Here is a 23,921-nt window from a genome sequence, read left to right as displayed (position 1 = left end):
TTGGCATCCCTGTGTTGAGACACCCATGCAATCATCCCTAGCCCGACTACCGAGGGCATGACTGAACTTACTAACAACTGTACCACAAGGTGCCACGTGGACTTATTCGAGATTTCTAATCTGAGATGATCTGCGTTTCTGGAGGTTATAAATTAAATGAGATTGTAGACCTAGGGGTTCTGAACTATCAGAGGGATCAGGAAACAACAGGGTTGTCTGACACTGAAACCATTGTGCTATTGCTTTCTTTTACCTTAGCAAAACAAATCTGAGCTAGGACATTAAGTTAGCAAGATTGTGTACCAGGGGAACAGCTCAGGCAACCACAGAACAAGCAAACAAATCACTTGGATTACACATAGACTATGTCTCTGCCACAACCCCCAAGAGTTAGAACTCAGGGGAAAGAGGGCAAAAGTTCCTAGAGCAAAGTCTGTCACGTACTTAGTTCAATGCTCCTCTGAAAGTGATCTTTTTTTCATGTGCTTTCCAGATCCTGTTGACATTTATGGAGCACAGCATGGATGTGTTATGTGTGAACGTGACTAGTTCTAGACAGACTTCAGCAAAGAGTCAAGGTGAAGTTACCTTTCCATACATCTTTTTTTCCATGCAGACATTACGTTCTGCAATTGTGTTTGTAATCTGGGTCAGAGCCAGTTTTCTAAGGCAGCAAATATAAAGGGGGGAAGGGGGGGGGGGATTTTCTCACGGCTTTACGGCCCTGAAAGTAAAGCAGTTTGAGGTAAGAAAGGGCTGTTCCACTTTATTGAAGGAACAGGCCTTTCTTACCTTCAGTCTCTTTACTTTAGCAGAGAGAGAAAAGTAAACTGAGCAAAAAATGACTCAAGCCTTTGGTTTGTTCTGGCATATAGTTTGAAACAAGTACTATGACTGCGTTTGGGAGACCAAATCTGAAAAATTCCCCAAAGTACTTCTAAACTGAAAATGGATCACGCATCTAACGCCAAATTAATTACTGCTATGCATCTCTAGGAATTGCATTAACAAGATCAATCTTTCTTGAACTATCTTCCCTGCTAGTGGCAAGCATAACTGTGACTTTACTTGTATGTTATGTATATTTCAAAGAGCTGATGTAAATGGTTAGACAGGCTGTATCCTCTGCAGTAAAGCTGACTTGGATTTGCTAATGTGCAGTTAGTGTCTGCAAATTTCAGTTTCAGAGACTTTAATATGTCAGCTTAAAGCCACTTAAAAGAAAACTCTGGGAGTCCATGAAGCTGATTGCTGATTCAAGTCACCTCCAGAAACTTCAATATCTCACAAATGTTAGTTCAAACACACACTATTGCTTCCTACAAATGTAACAGCAACAGAAGAACAATATATTATGTGATAATTATGTATGGTCAAGAAGCCAACTGGCAGCAGAATTCATGAGTTTGGATTTTGAGTGGAGAAGTTTTATGCAGAGCTTTGGGGGTGCCATGTCTGGCATGAGTTGGAGAGCTCTTTGTGAGGCAGTGCTGGCTTGGGGTTTTGGGATAGCATTGAGTAGGTGCCTCTTATTTTCCTGGAATCAGGACTGCAAAAGGCATGTAAAAGCACTTTCATAAAGATTACATTAATCTCTTTGGTCTGGGGACAGGAGTGTGCCTAATATGTCTAATGCTTATAGTGGGATTAAAAGAATACTAAAGTGTCTTATTTTGATTTCTTTGTTAGGGACCATTTTTAGGTCAGGACCTGTACTGCCTCCAGATCTGATCCAGAATTCAGTCCCATTTAAATGCTTCCAGTCTTCCTTCTGTCTTGCAGTTTGAGCTAAAGTACTGAGTTTATTTTAGCTTGCTTTTCCTGAATATGCTCATAATCTTGTGGCAAACTGATAAAAAAAAAATAATGTATCACTAGCAGCCACTATAGAAAGACGTCAGAGAGATTATTCTCCTTGGAAGGATCCAATATATGCATGCAGACTACTCCTTACCAGGAGAACATGTTCCAGGAGTTCCAAGTATCCCAGGGTACATTCTGTTCCAAAGCGCAGGGCTCTCTCTCGAACTTCTTCGCTCACATCTGGGTGATATGATGCTTGCTGAGGAGGTAAAACAACATTAGTACCCCAAAACTGCTCCCACAAGAGAAGGTCAACACAGAGAAGCTGGAAGAAAGAGAAGGGAAGACCTCTGAGGTTGAGGGCCAGCCATTTCTGTTGTAACAGTGGAAGCCAACTGCGCTCAAAGAGCAGCAGAGCTCCACTTCTGAGAATGGCACTGGAAACACTTTTTATTTTATCAGCACATCCTCCTGCCTGGGTGTGCATCTGCTGTCTTTCTTAGTGTTCTCCCTTAGGCATTGTCAGCACTAGCACTACTTCTTTCTGACAGTTGAGGACAAATAGAGAAACCCTTGAAGAACCATCTGAAAATACAAAAGGATTTATGATTTATTCTAATGAAAATATACCACTTGGAAAACATCTTGGGGCTGGAATGGGCTCTTGGGTTGTGCGTATACTGTTCTACAGTGCAAAGGTAATGCTATTGTGGCTTTTCTTTTTTTTTTTTTTTTACTAATACCAACAAAAATAAAAATTGCCACCCACAAACGGCCATTTACATTTTACAGGTTAGAAATATGCTAAACCCACTTTTTTTATTGTAAGCCTGTAGAGCCTACCATCAAGGAATGAAAGCAGAAGTGGCCATCTGGTTTAGAGACCAAAGCACTGGACTGGCCCCAGAAGACTTTGGGCCAGTCAGAAGTCAACCACCAGCCCAGTGCCCGGGTCAAACGTGGGTGTCTCACTTTTCCTTCTCCATTCCACAAGATAATAGTTTGTTCCTTATCGAAAACTTTCCAAAGGGCAGATGAAAAGTGCTATGGAAGTGCCAGAATATCATTATTCTACATGGCAGACACAAAATCCAACCCAACCAAGCAACCCATCCACCCAAAAAAAGTGTTAGCTGCTTTCTGTTATGTGGCAACACACTGTAATAAGAGCTTACTAATGGCTTTAGCTTGACGTCGAGATTCAACACAGCAATAGGCAGTGATGGAACTATCTGTTTAAATATAGAGAAGCAGCAATAGAGTCAGTTCTTTGACTTCTTAAGGATTTCCACTAAGTATGTCTGACATCTGACATAAGCCTGACAAATTCATTTCATTTTTAATAAAAAGTGAAAACTGCAGCTTCTTCAAGCCTTTTATTTTCTAAAATAAACTTCTGGGGAACTTTTTAATTGAAGAGAAGTGCTAGTTGTTGGCAAGTGAAAATTCCTAAAAATCTTAACAATTAGCCTTTCCTCTCTCAGAAGAGCTCCTACCACCCCTGCAGCCTCCTGTCTTCCACTGGGGTGGGGGATTATCTCACTGCTCACTTATTTGAGCCCTTCCTGCAACCCTCAGCATGCCGAGCAGGCGCTGCGGCCAGCTGGGCCTGGGCTGGTCTGTGGGCTCCCTCTACCGGGAACTTCAAGATCAGCCGAGCACGAAAAGGGCTCTCATTAGCCACCTTCATCTCTTCATCTTGTCTGCAAATGATCTGACGGGAAAGGAGATGGGAGGAAACAGAATACGATTTTCCCAATCTTCAGCATACTTCAAACATGCTCCAGAAGCCTCGGCATGAGGAAATACATGTGTTCTCTTGTTCTTTGGACACACGTTTCAGTTTGAGATGCTTCGGCAGGCTTTCCATGCACGTCTGGAAACGTAAACGTTTCTGTTGCAAGTCCTAACTGGTGTGGTAAGATTTCTGTTGGGATGTTTCTGGGTTACAAAAATGTCTTCCTAAAATGACTTTATCACCTGTTTAGTCTGCTGTGAGGTATATAGTTTGTTTTAAGACTCATTGAACCTTGAAAATGCCCCCAAAATATTCTGTTATCAGTCTTGACTATGTATGCAAAGCATAAAAAGAAGTTTATATTTCTCTCCTACAGATTTTTGCTCTAATTGCATGTGTAACAATAATATTTAAGTGCAGAAAAGGCATATTAGGGTGCTTACAATGTATTCATATGAAACACTTGAAGTATCCTTCTGCCCTATTTGAAAATGAAAAATAAGCTGTTCTTCAGCATCTCCTCCCAGGGCCTGCGCTCCAGCCCCAGCCGTCTGGGCGGGCTCTGCTGAGCTCGCTCCAGTTTGAACAGTGCCTTTCTTCTTCTGGGGAGCCCAAAACTGGACACAGTATTCTAGATGCAGTCTAATGAGTGTTGAGAAACGGTGAATACTTGTTTCCCTCAATCTACTGGCTATGTAATGACTTAAGTCATTATTCACTTCAATTATTTTCTATGCTTTTGGCGGACCTTTCGTATCTGTTTCCTTTCCAACAGCAATCATTAAAAATAGTGATATTATGCACAGGTTACTTACTGCATAGTCATTATTTTATACAAATAGGTAATAAAGACAGAAATTGTTATTATCTTAGGGCCTGCTCTAACCTTCAGTAAATGCAATTACAGTGTTTCCACTGACTTTCATGAGAGTTGTCTCGGTTCATTACATCCTGCAGTAATCAACCTCATTGTCTTTTGAAATGGCATCTACTTATAAATGTAGAATTAGTAACAAGCACTATAAATTCATGTATAGGAGAACAAGCACAAGTATATATATAACTGCTAATAAGTCAAATCCCTTATGCTACTTGCCTTAGGCAGCTGGCAATGAAATAGAGCTTAAATTTAAATTCCTGAGACCAAGGAAGTCTGAGCTACGTTCTATACAATTCTGCCATAGATCACATACAGGCACTTTTGTCTTAGCCCAAAGAACATCAAAATCTGATTATTTGTCAGTGCTTACTGTACAGACTAGCTTTATCACACTGGAAACCCCTCCAGTATTCGTCAAATACCACAAACCCCAAGTTGTGCTGCATTGCACAGCTTTTACAGCATAGAAGCTAAGACTGCTGGTTCCTACCCCTAAAATTCAAGGGATGGGGCTTATCATTGAAATGTCATGTACAGTAATCAATTTGTAGAAATTAATGAAATAAGACTTCTAAGTCTCTGAGCAAAATTTGTAGAAACAGGATTTTCTAAATAAAGTCTGGTACAAACTGTATATTTAAAAGCTTTGTTAAATGACATGACTATTTTGTTATACATTTTAGATGTGCATAAAATTAGCATACCTGGAGACTTTTATTCCTGTTTGCCCAATAACCACTCTTGATTTTAGGAAAGCAAGACAAGATAAAACTAGATATTACTCCTTGCCAGTGTATCATTACAGGGAAGTAAAACTGATTCCCAGCCATTCTCCTTCTGTAGATTGCTCTCTTTGTGAAGGTAATTCCCTGGGAGATCCCGAATGCTATTCCAGCATCCCAGACCTCCATTGTTCAGTTTGCAGGAAGTTTCATCTATGTCAGCTGCATGAACTCCAAAACCATTAAATTAACTGGGACCAAATGTAAACATAAAAAGATGAATGCTCATAATTAAATGTTCAAAATTATGTATTGGCCTGCATATTGTCTATGCGAGTGTGTTTATAATGTTTTTGGAAACAGAGGATTCCGTTCCTGAGAATTTGCTGCCTGTTTGGATAGACCGAAACAAAAATGTGTCTGAACTAGCCACTTCCAAACAACAAATGGCTTAATAGCCATACAATAGACACATACTTTCCCCCCAGTTTTGCAGGTCAGTTTTTGAAAGTTGTTTAGCTCACGCAAGTATAGAATACAGGGTACAAATTTTTTTACTGCAAAGGCAAAAACACATTTTTGGAAAGTACAGAAGAAATTGAGCAAACTGACAGGGTTGGTTACGGAGGAAGGAACTGCTAAAAATAGACCTGAGTGATTCCTTTCACCATTCCTTTCACTGTTCCTAGAAATACTGAAATCACATTTGGGACCATAGGATTATTTGTATGTTCTACTACTTGCACAAATTGTTTGTCTTCCAGTTTAATAGGAGACTGAAAACTAGGAAATCTCAGGTCAAAGAAAACTTCTAATTTTCATAAAAAGAAAATAGTCAATATTACGGCTGCTTCTTTTTTTTGTGCATAGCACAGAAAACCCTTTCTGAGAGATATGTTCCCTTGAAATTATCATAACCATTAACTTTCTCATCTGAAGAGTAGAGCATTAATACAAAGAAACTGAGCAGAAACTATAACATTCAAGGGATTTAGAGGCGCACACACACACAAAATAATAAAATCAGTCTTAGTTAAGGAAGCGAATCTTTACCTTACAAGCTGTTAGCATGTCAGCTACTGCTTTGCGGCTCAGATTTGCTGTAGCAATCACATCCTCCTGTCTGCATGAGTTCCCAGCTGCAACAGCTTTGGCAGTTGCCATGGTGATTCCTTTCGTCATCCGGATTGATTCTTCAGGTGATGATGTCTTTTCTGGAACCTCGCTTGACTGAAACACCTGAAAGTGAAAGCAGAAGGAAAGCCTGATACCATTCAGGTCAAAACAGAACAATCATAAGAAAGAAACAGCAACTGGAAGCAGCCTTTGAGCAGCAGGAAATCAGAAACATATCTGGAGTACTTGAATATCATTCCTCCTTGTCACGAGCCCGGTCCTGATAAGCCTGCTCACCTACAGACAGCGGGGAGAAACAATAAGCTGAGGGAAGCATACAAAAAACTGTTAACCCATTCATCTCATCTACCATTTAACTACCTGCATGACAGTTTGGTACAGACAGCTGTTCTGAGTGGTACAGGATCAAAAGAATTACTATTCCTTTAATTCTCTTCTTTTTTCACCCTGACTGCTGCTGAGGCTGCTCACATGAGGAGATCCTTCCCCTGCAAAGGCTGGGCCCTACCACGCCCTTGTGGATAGCACAGCACAGGACAGACTGAGAACATCACTGAAATACTCAAAAAGTCAAGACAGAACGTTGTCTCTTACACTATACTTCATCTCCCCTAGAAACCTAAAGACATAATTTTGCAAGGTGAATTGTGTGAAAATAGTTCAAATTATCTGTCAGTACATACTACTGTCGTGAACAGTAGAATAAATGAACTGCAGTAAGATGTAGGTAATAAGAGCTAGGTAACCTTACTTTTACCTTATATTTCCTTTTCCCAAGCTTTAGTCTGTATTTGCTTGCCACTCTTTTAGTGTGCAGGGGCCACTAACCAGGAGAGGTTTCTTGGCTACATACAGTGCAATCTGGTTACAGAATGCAAATGTCTGGACAAAAATAAGCCTGGCGATCCCATGCTCCTCTCAACCCTCTCCCAGTACTCCACTTTCATCCCCATGAGAGAGATGACACCACCACAGACACATTCCTTAGGCATGCTTACAAAATGAAAAGGCAGAGAAGGAACCTTTCAAAGTAATACCAACCAGATTGAGAAAGCAGATGTGATACTGCACAATCCTTCAATGACAGATCTGGACAGGTTTTTAGATCAGTTACGGGAAGGAATGTGACTTAGCCAGTAACAGTAACGAGCACTAGGTATCATACAGAACATTCCTGATCAGGTACTGAATCAGGAGGTTTTACCACTGCAGACACTGTATGAATTCCCAACAACTATATACAGGTATTTAAAAAAAACCCCAAACCTAAACCTAAAATAAACAAGAGTTATTTCTTCATTACAACGGCATTGCTCACACAATGAAAAACAGATGCACTTGTAGCGTTCAAGTGTATTGTAGTGTAATAGTGCTCTTATGGAAAGCACTTGACAAGGCAAAACTGTGCCGCTGCAGTTACAGTGTAAGAATTGCTAATCCACAGACTACGCAACAAAATATTTTCTGCTGAAGGCTGTGTCTATAGTTTTTTTATAGAAATGGACTGTAAGTAAAGGAAGGAAAAAAAATCAGGCTTCTTCACAAACACACATGTATTAATTTAGGTGACTGACTAGTGTACTAGTAAAAAAAAACAAAAAACAAAAAACAAAAAACCAAAAAAAAACCCTGAAAGCTGCAGCTGGAGGCTATACTTTCATATCTTAAAGAGGAAGGAAAAGAATTGTCATGGTCTAACACCTAATTTGGGAGAGAATTCCATGCTACTGTTAATTCCTGCTCAGACAGAATATCATAGATGCTATGTATCACTGGTAGCACCATTTTATAATAAAGGAAAAATAGAAACAAGATGAAACTGCAGGTGCAATATGGCTATGATGCTGAGGAGACATTACCAAAACGAGGACCAAAAGAAATAAGTGAATAGCATTGGACCCAGAAAAGAATAACTGTAGTGAAAGCTTAATGTCTGAAGAACAAAGCAGCAGCTGCTTCCAGATTTGTACGTGACAGCAGCCTCTCAAATCTCAAAGTGGGGACTGGTAATATCTGAAAGCAGACAGGTTGAAGTGGCATTGTAATTTTACTTTCAGAGGCAATTTGCAACAGGTAGAGAGAACTAAACTGCAAGGCAGTAAAGCATAGCTTGAGGAGGAGGCGCTGTGCAGACTGGTTTGAGTGTAAGAGCATGCTTTCAATAACTGCCACATATGACTATTTTATCCTGTACCGTGAGTTCCTGTTTGATGTACTCAATCGTGGCCTCAAGAGCTCTTGTCCCTCGAGTAGCTTCATCTTCTACTGCTTTAACAGTCTTCAAAAGCGACGTGACATTTGTTACCATCACCTGAAGAAGAGAGGTGAAGACAAAAATACATGATTCCTCCTTCCCATTTTTCAGAGGCAGCAGGGTATGGAGCAAGGCAAATTAAGCTGGGTAGCATTATTACTTCTAACAGGGCCTAAGAGGCTTCATGAACTGTACTTGTTATGGGAGTAAATACCAAGTCTCTTGTTGGCCAATCTCTGAAAGCTCCCTGCAAGTTGCAGAAATGCAGCACAATTGCTAACTGCAGAGCAGTATCATGTTAAGTGTGAGTGTTCTGGCAAAAAATTTCAAAAAAAAATAAATAAATGGAAGATTCACAACATTTCCAGTGTAGGTCTCTTATACAGATTGATTATGTTAGTGTCTTTTCTCCCCGCACATCTTACACTGCAAATTGAAAGAACAGAGGTATGGTATTTCTTTTTGAAATTTACCTGGTACATTCTCTGCAATCAGACAAAACCCCAGGTAAGCAAGCAGCCGAACACCAGCCTCAAGCCCAAATGCAAACACAGAATCAGCGTTACTGTTCCTGTTACAAACCCAATAGTCCTGATGCAGAATAACCTAATCATCACTCTAATAACTACGCCTTTCCTATCCCCTCATTTGTATGTTGAGATACAAATGATAGCTACAATGAAAAAAAAAGAAGAGACAGAAAGGCCAGCTTCTTGACAATTATGACTTAAAACACAGAGAGTTCTTCACAGTCAAAAGAGCCAAGAAGCCACTTTTCTTGACTAGATGGGTCATTTTCAAGTAGTGCCTCAACAGTTTACTGTTATCACGTGCTCTGAAAGGAAGAGGCACAGGTCTTAGAGGTAAGCAACAGACATGACAGTGAGAAGAGCTTCCAGCCAAGCAAGAAGCTGCCACGACACTCTCATAATGTGGAAGCAGAAGTAATATCACCTAAATCTCCACATCTGAAAATATTTTGTAGACATGAAGCCACAAAATCGTTGTGAGGCAAATCTCATAATACATCTCAGGTGTAGGGAAAATAAAGCACAAAGGTATCACAGGTACGGTGTAATCCGTGCGAGTTTTGAGCTTTGATACCTATGTACTTCCTGGAAAGATCTAGGAGAGAGGGGTCAGAAATGCACAATATCCTACTGTAGAGTTATTGGAGGTGGGTTTTTTTGTCTTTCCTCCCTCCCGCCCTTTCTTCCTCCTTCCCCAGGCTGCAAGGTCTAAATAAAGAGGCTGCATGGTTATCCTGAGCATATGTCATTGTTTAGAATGTAGTATTTAAGTACCGCATTGTACTGGCTAAATCTCAGTCTGTAACATTATTAAAAGAGAACCTGCCCTCAGATAATGGGTTTGCAAAAGAAGTTTCTCTTCAGAAAGATTACAGTTCTTTCATCAAAAACACGAAAGGATCTGACAGCCTACAAAAACTGATAGCTTCATGGAATCTCAATAGTGTTATCTTATTTTTCTGTATCATCCCGGGACGATAATGAAACAAAGAAAGAGATGAGATTTCAGGCAATCAGAAACTGTTGAAATCAAAGTTTCACATGTCTGTCAAACGTGATTGCACAGATGCTTTCAAATATAATGTAAGAATAAGGTTTTACCTTGGCAGCACCTTTCAGCTGGTACATGGATGGATCATCTGCTGGTTTGCTAGCAGCTCCTTTGGTAGCACCAATGAGGTCAGAAAGGGCCTTTGCAACATCCTTGATAGCATTGATCAGGACAACCTATAGGAGTGAGACATAGCCATAAGCCTCAGGCAAGAAACGGCAGCCTGGAGGAGGGCATGATTTTTAGAACACAGCAAAAAAAATAATAAAAATCTACTATTGGTACACAAATAGTACCACCCTCCCTCTAACCCAGCAAAACATGGAGTATTATGGAAGAGGAAAAGCTGTGTTGATAGCTACAGTATTTCATATAACTGGTCAGAATTCATAGAAGTGACTATTTCCTGTGAAGAAATTGAAATGCTGATTGCAGGTAGGATTTCCTTCCTCTGAGCTTCCCTAAGAGGAGTTTTACTTTTCTCCATGTTCTTCACCCTTTCGGTGGAAGCAGGATGAGTGCAAGAAAACACATTGATTACAAGCTTACAGTTTCATGCTACAGTTATGTACCAATTCCGAAATCACCTACTGAAAGATCAAATGTACTTGCCATGGCTAGGTGTTAGAGGGAGACTTCTCTCAGGGAAAACAAAGTTAAACCTCTGTAAGAGGCTTTACAGAATTAAATGCTGAATAAGTTGGTTGGCCTTAAAGTCACGAATCCTAAGTAAAATCTGGAGAAATCTGAAGATACTGTCTCCTAAACCCAATGTCAAAAGACAGACAGTACAACAGGCTTGTTAATTGTTTTAGGGTATTATTGGAATAATTCTCTCCTCTAAATCCTTCTCCTTTCCCCTAGTAGAAAATCAGATGTTTTAAGCATTTTGCTGGAATTCAGAAGAGTTCATTTTAAGGAAAATGTTGAAAGATGCACCAAAAATGAGAAAGCTCAGAAAAAAAATAAAAATGCAAAGATGTGGAACAATCACTTCTCAAGAACTGCATTTCTGTAGCTTTAAAAGTAATAATAAAACAGCCTCATTCTTTTGTGTTTATAGTTCACTGTAACTTATACAGAAGCGAAGTCTTTGTTTTTCCTGAAAAATTTATTTGGCTTTTGGTAGCTCAGAAGCTCCTTCACCATGGAAATAAGAACAGAACGTGAGCCACAGGACAGGCTGACGCAATTCTCTGTTGTCCAACTGCCTATCTTGTGCAGCAACTTGCAGTATAAGACATCCAAAACTCTGTTGCACCCGCTAAAGTAGGTGTTGCTGCTACGGAAAAATTTTGTGACAGCATCGTGTGCTAAAGCTATTACAAATGCTCCATTTAGGACACAGGATACACCTACAATGTGTGATAAATGTTTTTCAAATGTTGCTAGTTTATGGAAATCCTTCCCTTAAAAAAAAAAAAAAAGGAAAAAGAAAAAGAAAAAAAAGGGAAAAAGAAAAAGAAAAAAAAAAGTGCTTCCAGCAGTACTTTCCTAGAAAAGAACATCTTGGAAGTTTAGTCCATCATAAGGGTCAAGCACAACAGAACACACAGCCCTTTCAGAGCACTATGCAAATGAGTAGGCTTTTTCAAACTAATTTGGTACCACCATAAGCACACTGGCAACATGCTTGCCAACCTCCATTTCACAAGATCCAAACAAACAACGGAATAAATATTTGAGATAATCTATGCTGAAGGCTGAAGTTACCAAGTTAGATGAAAAACAGCTCAGATACAGCTAAAGAATGGCAAGAGCTTATCAGGCTACACAAGTACCACATAGTGCACAGCCCAGTTGTAAGCTGGATAAGCAGCTATAAAGCCATGCAAGCTCTTCAGAACAAAACTGGGATGAGTCAGGAGTCCGATCACAACTTAGTAAAAATTGACAAATACTTTGCCAAAATGCTTTAAGCTCTTGATTGTGTTCTAAAAAAAGAGTGATGTCTGAGTAAACCCAGAGAAGTCCCAGAAGAGATGAACCCCATCGTGTTGCTTAAAAGCAGAAGTCCCACAAAGTCTTATCAACTGAAAACTGTCTCTGGTCTCTTTAAGAGTATCAGAAAAATCATAAAACATCTCACCTGTGTTTCAGGATCATCGGATCCCAAGCTAGCCGCTCCCAATTTTACTACCTCAGCAAGTTGAGTGATGGTGTTAGCTGAGGACTGAGCTGCTTGGGCCAGTTTGTCCTGACTTGAGGCAGCACCAGAAACCAACAATTTTGTATCTTCAACTAAAGCTTTTGCTGTTTTCAGGATATTTTCCCTGTAGCAAAAAAAAAAAAAAAAAAAAAAAAAAAAAAAAGGAAGCAGGGAAGGAAGTGGAAAAGGAGACGAGGAAAAAAACCATGTTTTTCGATGTTATGGTGACTAACAGCTACATAAAAGAGCTGATGTAAGTCATCATGCCAGTGTCCACTCATGCTAATATACCACAGGCCAGGTTGCAAATAAAAAAGAAAAAGAGACAAGACTATTAAAACTAGCATTATGTTTTGGGCTAGGTGCAAGGCAGTTTATTAAAATGACCCCATCTTGAAAAGAAACAAGGTAGGGCACTAGAAGAAGAGAGCACTGCATTTTAACACCAAAAGAAAATATGGCCATGCTGTGAGGAAAGTAACAGCTGCAAAGCCTCCATCTTAATCAGCATATTGTAAGGAAACTAAAATAATTATCCGTGAGGAAGGCAGTAGCAAGAACGGCAAAAGGAAGAGAGACTGAGATCTAGCCAGGGTGCCCCCCACCACATACATGTTTTGACATGTCAGGACAACAAATCCAGAGCAACATTTGGGTAAAAGAAGAAACCCCTGTGAGTAAGCACTTCACAAACAAGTCAAGTTAACTGAGAACTAGAACCATATTCACATAAAATGTCAGCCTGGAGATTAATGACACCTGCATGAAAATCCCTTACTTTCAGTCTGCAGAATGGCAGCAATTTACACACCATTGCATCTTTCCTCTTTCTTGAGGAACTGACAAGTCAGGGAAATAAATGCTGGCCACGCAATTGTCGCATAGGCCAACTAGGCTGCCAAGCAGTAAGTCAGTGTCTTGGCTGTGAAGCCCTGGGTTTTACTGCAAAGGAAGTAACAGATGCTGCAAATCTCTTAATATGATGAAAAATGCTGTGGGATTATTTTGTTGCAGATGCTACTGGAAAGGAAAATGGGCTTATCTCTGCCAAAGGGGAAAATGCATGGCATAGCTGTGCCGTTTCCATCACTGCTGTCCACAACAGCATTAACCATAAGCATGATTTAGCAAGACAAACAGCCAGACAGTCAAGAACAGCTGTTGGAAAAACGTAGATAGAAGATTCCTCTTCAATGTCACGGACTGCTAATTTTCACTACTGGAATAACAGCATATGGTATTCTATGCAATGAGACAGCTTGAATAAAACCAAAAGAAAACCAAAATAGTGCTACAGTTGTGGTCTTCTGTTGGAGGTGCTCTCAGCAGATGTTCCCTAGTTTTTTAAAATTCTTTCCATACAGAAATAACCAAAGTGAAGTTTGTTGTCCCCTACCACTATCCCAATTTTCCTCTTTCTCTTCTCACTCCACCGCCTCATTCAATTTCATTCATGGGAATCTAAGACAGGTAAAAATTTATCTCCACATTCCAGTCACTTCTGCTAGTTCCACTGTTCCCCTGTGTACATGTTCTTCCAGCTTTTTCAGTTACACTGACCTGTGGTCTGCAAATGATTCGTTGTTCTCGGCATTAAGGGTTCCGGCAGTAGCAAACATGATAGTGGTGTCTAAATCTGCAATTATCCCAGACACGGCACTGGCCGCAGTAATACAGGCTTGTGTGCCTTTGTTTCCTGCTTGAAGGGCAGATAAAACTAAGGAGACCTGGAAACAACATAAAACAACAAGGTGGTCATCAAAAGAAAGCCTCTTTATGGGAGGTTGAGTTAAGCAAGCTCTATAGTATGACTGGAATCAACAGTGGAAATTCATTCCACAGTGTCATTTTGCAGACTTTAATAAACTTCTCCCTCCTCTTTCGCTTATTTGCTCTCTTTGTGCAGTACTCATTGTGACAACTAAAGACTGTCTCAAATTAAAGGGGATTTCAGCTAGGCAGTCCACTTGCCAGACAGAACGAAGAGATCTGTTCATCATAGGGTGAAACACATCAGTTAATACTTCCTTGTAATACAGTCAGAGGTAATGTAAACTTCTGCAGGATCAATGTCAGACCCAAGAGCTACTGCTTTTTCCCTAACACGCAAATAAACACCATCCTCAAGCAGCCCAGGAGTCATGTGCAGTACAGATATAAACCTTAATGTCAGAGAAACAGAAAGTATAGAGTCTCTGAATCCAGATACTAAATATTGTTATATTTATAGAAAATTATAGAAATACACTATATCAGTTTATATCTAGCATCATTTTTGATCACTAAAAAAAGCTAGAGTTCTCCATTTCACCTAATTAACACTGTACTTAAAAAGGTCCGCAGCTGGGATGCTGTTCTCATGCCATACAACAGCGTCCTAAATTCTGCTTTTGCAAGAAAGGCTCCATATGGGGATAGATATACTGACTTCTAATACTAGAGTTCTTCCGGAGGTTCTGTTCAGATTCAAAGGCGTCCCTCCCCGAAAAGATTGTCCCTGTGATTCGTTATTACTCCTTATCAGCTTTAACTCTTCTTACAAAATACAGTCTACCCTTGCCTAAATTTGGAATTGCTGATACTCGTGGGGCATGACACGCTGGAGAATTTCTACAGCTCAGAGCACACTAAGACAGGCTGAACAAGTGATGCTTGGTGACATCTAAAAGTAACTGACATTTGACTCTCAATGTCTGTGCCCAATAAAAGGAGAGAGAAGTCATCATAAAGGTTCACCAAATCTGAGCTACCCAGGCCATCTGTTTGAAGGGGATGTTTCCAAAGACCAAGAAAAACCCAGAGGGTTTGAAGATGCAGTTCTAAGTGTGTTAGGTTGGTCCAGTCTTAAAAGGGGAGGACTTTGCTACATGAAACCACATGTCATCAGCCAGCCTCATCTGAGTAACTGTGGCCATCCACATGGACTTCGTATTTCCAAGGGAGTGCCTCATAAGGTACAAGTGACATCTCATGCCTTTGGGGTTAGTACTGGACTAGTCTCCCTCTGGTATGAGGCTGAAGTTCTATTACAAGACATGAGCAAAGGCCTATTATGGGCTAATCTAGCACATGAACTACACGGAACACTTGAAAGAAAAGTAAGAACTTAGTGCAATTGAGCCAATATTGTACTATAATGGGAAGTTTAAAAAAAAAAATAAATTTCCTGAACCAAAACAATTTGACTGGCTTACTCCCTGGGGAAACTCAGTAGACAAACACCATGGGGCAACACAGAGGGAGGTCTTACCTTTTCCGTGACAGCACGAGCACATTCTATCAACTCCCTTTTGGTGTAGCTGTCTGTAGGGCAAATCTGGAGAGCTCCAGCTTTTTGCACAAGGAAGATACAGCCGTGGCCAAGTTCTTGCACCCGAGTCCTGATCTGGAACCCTATCTAGATGGTAAAGGAGGTACAAGGGAAATAAAGGAAGCAAGAGCAAAGTGAATAAATAAATGTCATGCTGGCATGTTGTGTCAACACAAATGGAAACACGGTTACTCTGGTCAATCTTTATTTCCAATTTTCTGCCCATTGCTATACTCTCTGCAGAGATCAGAAAAAAAGGGACAGATGTAATACCATCTACTCATGTAGCACAACCCTGTAAAAGGCTTAACTGATGAAACAGGAGCACTAGTGAACCAGACCCAGGAAACAGAAGGCATAAGGCATGTACCCAAGTCAAGCATACGTAATTCAAGCAACACAGAACTTCATCACATTCAAATACACTACTTCATCTCCCAGAACTGTACCGTCAGCATGAGCTGTATTCAAGGTACATACAATGGGTAAAAATTACACATTTACTCTACACTGCTGAAACTGGAACAAAAAATACATGACTGTTTTTGAATTTTGCAGAGTCTCAACTCTCCAGAACTGACCATGTACACGTGGAGCAGTGAAATGTGTGAAAGCCTGCCCTCGCCGCTTCTGATTTATTAATAATCCTATAGCATAAGCTGCATGGTCCCTGTTTAGAAACACATGACAGTTTTAGTACCTGCATGTACTGAGGCACATAGGTGTGTATTGAGATTAATACGTAAGCAGGAATCACAGCCATTAGTATCACAAATGGAATTATTTCGACTTCAGGCAGAAAGTAACATGCAGAAATGGTAATTCAACTTAACAATATCAAGCCGAATGCAAGCCATTGCTTTTCATGTAGCTACTGCGCATAAAACACTCAAGTCTACCAGCAGCAGAACGTTATTACAAAGTCAAAAACTCTTTGAAGGTCTTATCTAGATAATCTGATACATCCAGTGATGGTGAGATACCCTCTTGCCCCATCTCGACAAAGTTTGTCCATGCTCCATAACCAGAGGCACACAGTGAAATGAGGAGAGAGGCGGAAGAATTTCTGTAATAGTACTCAGAGAATATGCAGTAACAGGTTAATGGAACTGAGGTAAATAGTCCTTATTCCTCTGTTAGCATGAAGTAGGTAAGATTGCATGGGGAACCCGCTCCTCCTGCATCTTATTCCAACTCTGAGGTACAAAAGATGTCCTGTAAGCACAAAAGATACTTGTGCTCCTACTGGTTGCCTGCATCTCACTTTCAGGACAGGAAGTTATACTTGCAATCACTTACAGGCAAGATAAAAAAGCATATATATAATTTCTAATTCATCAAAACATATGAGATCGAAGGAAAGCTGTACAGTAAATAATGAAGAGTTTACTCTGCGTTTGCAAGTTGTCTGTAAGCAAAAGCCTCAAGTAATTTAGAAGGTTCTGTCCCAGTCTATGGAACTGTCCACTATTATGGCAAGCCATTTGTTTCTGAAGGTGGACTGAGGTTTTGACAAGAGCTTTCTGTTCTTTGATTGGGTAATTCTTATAACAAGGCTTGTAGCATAAAAAGCCACACTTATGAAATTAAATGTTACGTCTTTTTCTGTAGACAATTCACACGTATTGAGAGCAATGGGAGGGCTGAAGAGAAACAGAAGTGAAGCCAGTTTGAAATTCTGAACATTCACTGAGAATATGTTGTAGTAAATCCTAATTCCTACCGTTTACACCTGTGCACATGAGCAGTGGTAAAACTGAGTGTGTTATCAGTAAATATGTACTCTGTAGTACTATGTGCAGCTCTGCCCCACCCTGCGAAGGCACACTGAATAGAGAGTATATTCGGAGCAGAGAAAGGTCGATATCAAAGACCAAAATAGATATTTCTCCACAAATCGTAAGAAGGAAACAGTACTTATGACACAAACATTTAAATAACTGTTGATATTTTAAGATCTCATAGCATTTTGAAAAGACACACAATTTCGCTTACACCCATCAGTTCCTTTCTGTCCAATGAAAACAAACTTGGTAGAGTTTTTGTCTGGCTGCATATAGGTTTCGTCTTAAAGTCTGTTTTTAGCAAAAAATCTAAGTAGATTGTAAAAGAGACAGATCTGTATAGCCAAAGCACACCTATAATGTTGACTCTGTTCACATCACTGTTTCAATCAAGCAATAGTAGGTCAAATGGAATTCTTCTGGGAACAGATGTGCTGTCCTGTCCCACATTTCAAGTGTCAGCGGGCCAGAAGCAGCACATCTGTTTGCCTATCAGACAGAGCACACATAGCGTAGATAGTGCTTGCATACAAAAGTGGCTAATGAACCAAACGCAGTGGAAATGCATTCACTGCTTTTGTTTTAGAATCATTGCAAAGACATTTGAAGGAAAACATTACCCAACGGTTTGGAACCTATTATCTGTCTGATCATACAAGGGATGCATTGCATTTGGCAATGGCTGCAAGCATGTTGCTGCAACCGAGCAAGGTGAATACGTCTTGTCACTTTGCTCTGCATTTATTGCATTCTCTACTGTACAAGAATACCCATGTTGACGCCACCGTGTACAGAGAATAAAGAGGTCTAAAAACTGCAGACCTCCTCTGGTTCTGCTGTAGCTGCAGCCATTCGGCCCTGGAGAGCCAAATGCCCATAGTCATTGGTCATTTGTGATGCAAGTCCTCCCAACTCCTCCGGGTTAGTAACCGACTTAGTCATCTGAAAAAAGAACACAGGCAAGAGAAAAAGAAAAATGACAAGTATGAGAATAATTTGTTAATACACTCCAGCTTAGAAGCACACTCATTTGTTTGGCCACACTGATGAAACAGGGAAAACCGCTTGCCATGTAAGGGACCTGTCCTCCAGCAAGAATTCCATGAGGAAACTCAAGCAAACATGCTTTATTAGATTCACGGTAACCAGGCACTCGCAGAACATACGGAGTAATCAAAGAGCAGCAGTTAGAGCTGGTAATTCACTCTTTGACACAGTGGGGCGATAGGCCAGGTACACAGTTACTCAGACTGGGCGGGGGAGTGGGTTTTGTGTGTTGCAGCCACCTTATTTTGTCAAAGGTGAGCTAGCCTACATCAGTCTCAGCTGGCGTGGCATGGGAGCATGAAAATGGAAAAGCCTCAGGACCGATGCAAAACACGTCTAAGATACAGGAAGACGACCAAGAAGGAATAGGTAGGACTACGCAGAATGCCTTGGTAGAACGTCAGCATAAATAACTGAATCTCTCTAGGAAAAGCCTACCTTTTAACCAGAGATAGTTCTTCTGTCTCCAATTTATGTCAGTAAAAGCCATGGAATTCCATCCTTGGGGCAAAACTAGTTTTAGACAAATTTATACTGTTGCCAATAAGCTGCAATGCCATAGACAGTAGAATCATCAACCTGTCTTGACTGCAACAGCAATCAATTTTGTAAACAAATCCTGTCCGTAGCATACATAAATAGTCCCCTTGCCTCTCTTAAAAACAAACAAGCAATAAACCTACTCTTTCAAAAGGTAAACATCTTATGGTAAGCATTACTGTGAAACATGAGTTAAGAAAATCTCGATTCCTTTTTTCTTTTGTTAAACCCAGGTGAATCACAGAAATGAAAGAAAAGCAATTTGAGAGGCTGATCTGCATTCATTTGTATTACAGGCGTCTGAAAATACTGATGTTATTTCACAGGCATAACGGAACAGTAAGTGTGAAAGGGTAACCTAAAGTCATCAATAAATGTAAGGTGTTATTTCAGTGACAGGCTGCTGGAAAAAGTGTGTAGGTGAAATGTTTTCCTTTTATTTCTCATAGAAAATGAGACAAATAAAAAGCTTTTATGCAGAAGAGCCACAACACAATCCAGCAGTCCTCCTGCAGAGGGCCACCCCTACAATCACGCCACTAAGATACAAGAATAAAACTGACAAGATGATCACTTCCTTTGTTTGCTCCATAACACCTAAAGAGATAAGGTTATTGAAAACTAGCATTATAAAGAGTTTCACAACATTGTGCAAATCATTCCACGTTCCTTATGTACACAGAAGAATTTGTACTTAGTTCTAACCAAACATCTTACCATTTCCTGTGCTGTTACAGCAATGGCTTTAGAGTATTTCACCACAGTGGTCTGATAATCAACAAACGTTCCCTTGGGATCAGGAGGCGTACCTTCATCCAGCTGCAAGAAAGAGGGAGAAATATAGCAGAAATAATAAGTTCATAACAAATAGCATACTTTACACATAATACTGAAATTATATTAAATATTCATTTTTATGATCCCCTCTCTTTCAAAATATGCAAGTGAAGACAGTGCATCAGGAGGTACACTCAGAAAAGACTTTAGCCCACATCATGAGGACGAAGATGCAGAGAATTTACAGTGCAGAGTTTGCGAGCACAAGGTCAACTTCTTACGCAAGGTCAAACCACCTGTAGTTCTCTGCTAATGTAGAAAGGAACGTGCAACCATCATGAAACAAAATGTTCCTGCAAGAAAGTGATTTAAGATTCCTTTACGTCATAACGGCTTCAATCCTGCACACATTTAACTTGAGACAGGAAAAGCCAATTATATGGACTGAACTCATTTACATTTTGCCACTATACATTTCTAGTAGGATAGTTTACAAAGTGTAGCGGAGCACTTCAGGCTTTGACCTCGCCTTCTCTGAAAATAGTTTGCTTCAAGGTTGGCCTGCTGATCATTTAGGAGACTAACACAAAGTTAGAAAGATAAGTAGGAAAAAGGAAGCAAAAATAAAAGGCCAGTTGACCTAAGTTCACAGTAAAATACCAACATATTCCCAAATAAATATATTTTGTATTCATCCTACTAACAGGTACGGTGTAGGTTGTTAACTTGAGCACCATCGCCCACATCAGTTCAATTTCAAAATCTGCAAAACTGAAGAATCTTTAGGGTTCCTGTCACAGTGTGTCAGTTACCAGCCATCACTGAAGTGAATCAGCAGCAGCTCTCCCAACCCCCTGCAATGTGGATTGGCTTTTGAGTGCAAAATTAAAAGGGGGTCTGATTTCTATGCTCACCTTGCTCATTGCCTCTGCTATTGAGTCTACCATACCTCCAACCATGCCTACTTCACTTGCAGCTTCATTTAAGGTAACCATGATATCATCCACAGCCTCTTTCATCAGTTGAGCAGCCTCAGTGATTGCATCGTGAGTATGGGATGCCTGGAAGGGAGAAAATGAGAAAACAGAGATCGTCAGAGAGCGTTCTGTGCACAAATCAAAACGTGAATCAAAAGTGTAATTAATGAAGAGGATCTTTTCAGGTCAAAGATGAGAAGCCAAACCTAACACCAGTGTCGACAGAACAAATCTTGCTTAGACAAGAAAACAATGTCAAATAGGAATTGCTTAGAAATCTTAGGATCTTTTCTAGAAAAAATGATGAACAGGACTCGTATGTAACAGAGGCAACAAAGATACGGCAAAAATAACACCAGACAGTGAAACCGTTTACTTCCATACCAAAACACCAAAACAAATTGTTCAAAAAAGACACACGTAGACATATGAACAAGAGAAAATGCCTGCCATAAAACAGAAAAAAAAATAATTATATAATATAACTAAAAAAGACTGTAACAAAAAAACATCATTTCCCAACAACAGTTTTTCTAAAGCAGTAAATAAAAAGAAATACGAACCCAAAAAATCCTCTATCTTCAATCAACAAATCAGGAGAGCCATCAATGGCATTTTCACTGCAAATGTATCCCCGAGCCACGCAGTAGGTGGGTACTGTTTTTTGTGCCCTGCCTGCCCTCTCCCCTTGCCAACAATCCCTTAGTTACACACAGCAACTGTACCTTGGGGTTTCCTCCCCCTTCTTTGGCGGCGTACAGCATCTGTAAGGCAGATTCTGCTAGTGTCTTGCTCTGGTCCAACACGGTCATCTGTTGCTGATGATCTAGTGTTTTGGAAGCTACGCCAACTGCAGCTAAAACCAAGGGTTCGAAGTAACTTGCCAGCTGCGTTACCTAAGAAAGCCAGAACAACCACAGAAAGCAATTAACCCCATGTCTCAAGTGTAAGAGAGGAGGCATATTCCCTAATTACCTTTGGGCCGGGGGTTAGCTCAAGTAGCACACTGTCCTAGTGCTTCTGCGCTGTACAGTGTTTAGCTTGTACATGTGCCCATGTGATTCTGTCTCCCTTCACCTTCAAATTCCTCAATAAAGCCACGTGTCTCCTCCCTCAGACACACACAGTCCCTTGAGGTCAGAAGAAATCGTTTTCAAAACTGTGACGGGAACTGCATGCTACTTAGGACCATCCATGACAAGTGTCACCTCCATGCTAGGGAGGAATCTCTCAACATCCGTTTGCAGAAGACAGATAACAAATGGGACAGCACTGTTTACCCCAGGGACTGCTTGTATTCACAACCTTCACTCTCTAACCTCTCAAACCCTCTTTGTCAGATTCCAGTGCAGGCCTGGACAGTTCTCTGCTGCGTAAGACACCAGAGTGGGCACAAGCGCTAACATTACCTCTGGACACAGTTCATCACTCCCGATGCACGAACACTTCCCTAAGACAGCCACGTGGCCCAACCCTGCAGTGTTTCTTGCTGCTAAAAAGGAAACTAGTGGTTAAGTGCCGGTCTGCAACCCAGTGGCTGGTATAGGCCAACAGAAATAGGCATGCTACAAAGACCGCATACCAAGCACGCTGCATTTTCCTCCTCAGTTAATTACTGCGGCTCAATACAGTGTTTGGAATACCTAAACACACAGTTCTACTAGCAGCTTCTGTTGCTTCTCTTCTGTCTTCAGAAATACATGGAGTCAGTCTCTGTTTTCCTCAGTTTCTGATCTGATTTACGCTCATTCTCAGGAAACATACGCTTTTGGCTATACCCGTATTCTAAGAAAATAAGCAAGTATTTTTATACGAATGAGTATTTTTACAGTCTGCCTGCCATCTGATGCATCTTCTACAAAACCACAACTGTGCTTGGTTCCTGTCAGAAATCCACGAGACTTTGCTTTTACAATTCGTACTGGATGCAAAAACCCTGAACTGCCGTGAGCCGATTACTCCACAGAAAGGGCACAAATAGTCCACTGCAGCACCAACTGGTACACCTGAAACCTCAGAAGTCCAAGTGTCAACACGTTTGCAGGGGCTATAAGCAGCTTTCAAAGGCTGACATGAGGAAGAAAAATAGCAGTACTTCATGTGCAGGAAAAGATATTGAAAGGTTTACTCCATCTAAACTATGTGGACAGCTAAGAGCCCATAAAATTTTAAAACTTAGTCGGACTTCTTTTTCTATTTTCTTCCTTAGAGCATTAAAGCCAAAAAAAAACCAAACCAAAAGGAAAAAAAGGAAAAGACTCAATAATAGGAATGATTTCACAAACCTAAGTTCTTTTAAACTGTGTTAAAGTAAACAGCAGGAACAATTTCTTCTGCATTCAGCAGGAAAAAACAGACTCAAGAAAAGTGCTGTCAACTTTGGTCAACATTTACCTAACAAGCAGGAGGAGGAATGTGACTCCTTAACTATCTGTATCTTAGCAATCCTGATTTGTTGTGTGCCTCAAAGGGCTAGGTAAACTGAGAATCAGAACTACAAATAGTTGAGGTGTTACGAAATATTTGATGGTTATCCAAAGCTAAACAGAGTTACTTAGGTACAGCTCTGGAAGAGCTCTCACACTAACAAAGTGATTCCTTTCCAGGATTAAATGCACTGACACAGAAAACTTGTATTTTTCTCTCAAGAATATATTGTAGGATGAGGAACTACTATCTGAGAAACTACTAAAAATCTTGTAATAAACACAGTAAATAATGCACACTTCTGGTACACACATTGTAACTTTTCATTTTTGGACAGAGTTCTAGTAAGTTCTACCATACTTACATTCCCCATAACAGACAGACTTGTTTACACAACGCTTACAATAGAACACAAGATTGTTATAAGTATTTCTTACCTCCCAACCCTTGAAAATTTGCAGCAGGGGCTGAAACTCAGGGTTGTTCAAAATCCCTAATTTTTTCCTAATACAGGTAGCACTCCCTCTATAATCAATGGAGACAGAGCACCTCTCTCAGAAGGTGGGAAGCAGGCACATCACACGCCTCCTTTGAAACCAGAGTCTAAACCTCCCTCCCCTCAGACTAGAGAAGCCACTTCAGGAGATGGGCCTCCATAGGCCAGAGGTAACCTCTGTGTGCATCACGCATTTCCCTCCTTGCTTCATCATGAGCCGGCCAGGAAATGGAGTAGCGTGCTTTATGCAGGGACCTTTGCCAGGCATCATCAACTGGCCAAAGTCTACTATCTATAAG

General features: G+C 40.5%; 1 protein-coding gene across 2 annotated transcripts in view; it reads right to left on the bottom strand.

The window, feature by feature from the left end:
• TLN2 (talin 2) overlaps positions 1 to 23,921 on the bottom strand; it is a 188,520-nt gene that overhangs the window by 20,102 nt on the left and 144,497 nt on the right. For both annotated transcript variants that reach the window (XM_074601899.1, XM_074601898.1), the window contains exons 41-51: positions 21,425 to 21,595; positions 20,637 to 20,783; positions 19,663 to 19,764; positions 18,181 to 18,300; positions 15,515 to 15,661; positions 13,825 to 13,991; positions 12,205 to 12,388; positions 10,166 to 10,291; positions 8,475 to 8,591; positions 6,197 to 6,382; positions 1,955 to 2,062 (exon numbers count right to left, since the gene is read on the bottom strand). In XM_074601899.1, coding sequence (XP_074458000.1) covers positions 1,955 to 2,062; positions 6,197 to 6,382; positions 8,475 to 8,591; positions 10,166 to 10,291; positions 12,205 to 12,388; positions 13,825 to 13,991; positions 15,515 to 15,661; positions 18,181 to 18,300; positions 19,663 to 19,764; positions 20,637 to 20,783; positions 21,425 to 21,595 — 1,575 coding nt within the window. The remainder of the gene's footprint in view (positions 1 to 1,954; positions 2,063 to 6,196; positions 6,383 to 8,474; positions 8,592 to 10,165; positions 10,292 to 12,204; positions 12,389 to 13,824; positions 13,992 to 15,514; positions 15,662 to 18,180; positions 18,301 to 19,662; positions 19,765 to 20,636; positions 20,784 to 21,424; positions 21,596 to 23,921) is intronic.

The sequence above is a fragment of the Larus michahellis genome, chromosome 9, assembly GCF_964199755.1.
Source record: "Larus michahellis chromosome 9, bLarMic1.1, whole genome shotgun sequence".
NCBI lineage: Eukaryota > Metazoa > Chordata > Aves > Charadriiformes > Laridae > Larus > Larus michahellis.
Note: the sequence above shows the minus strand (reverse complement) of the source record. Positions and strands in the feature narration are given on the sequence as shown.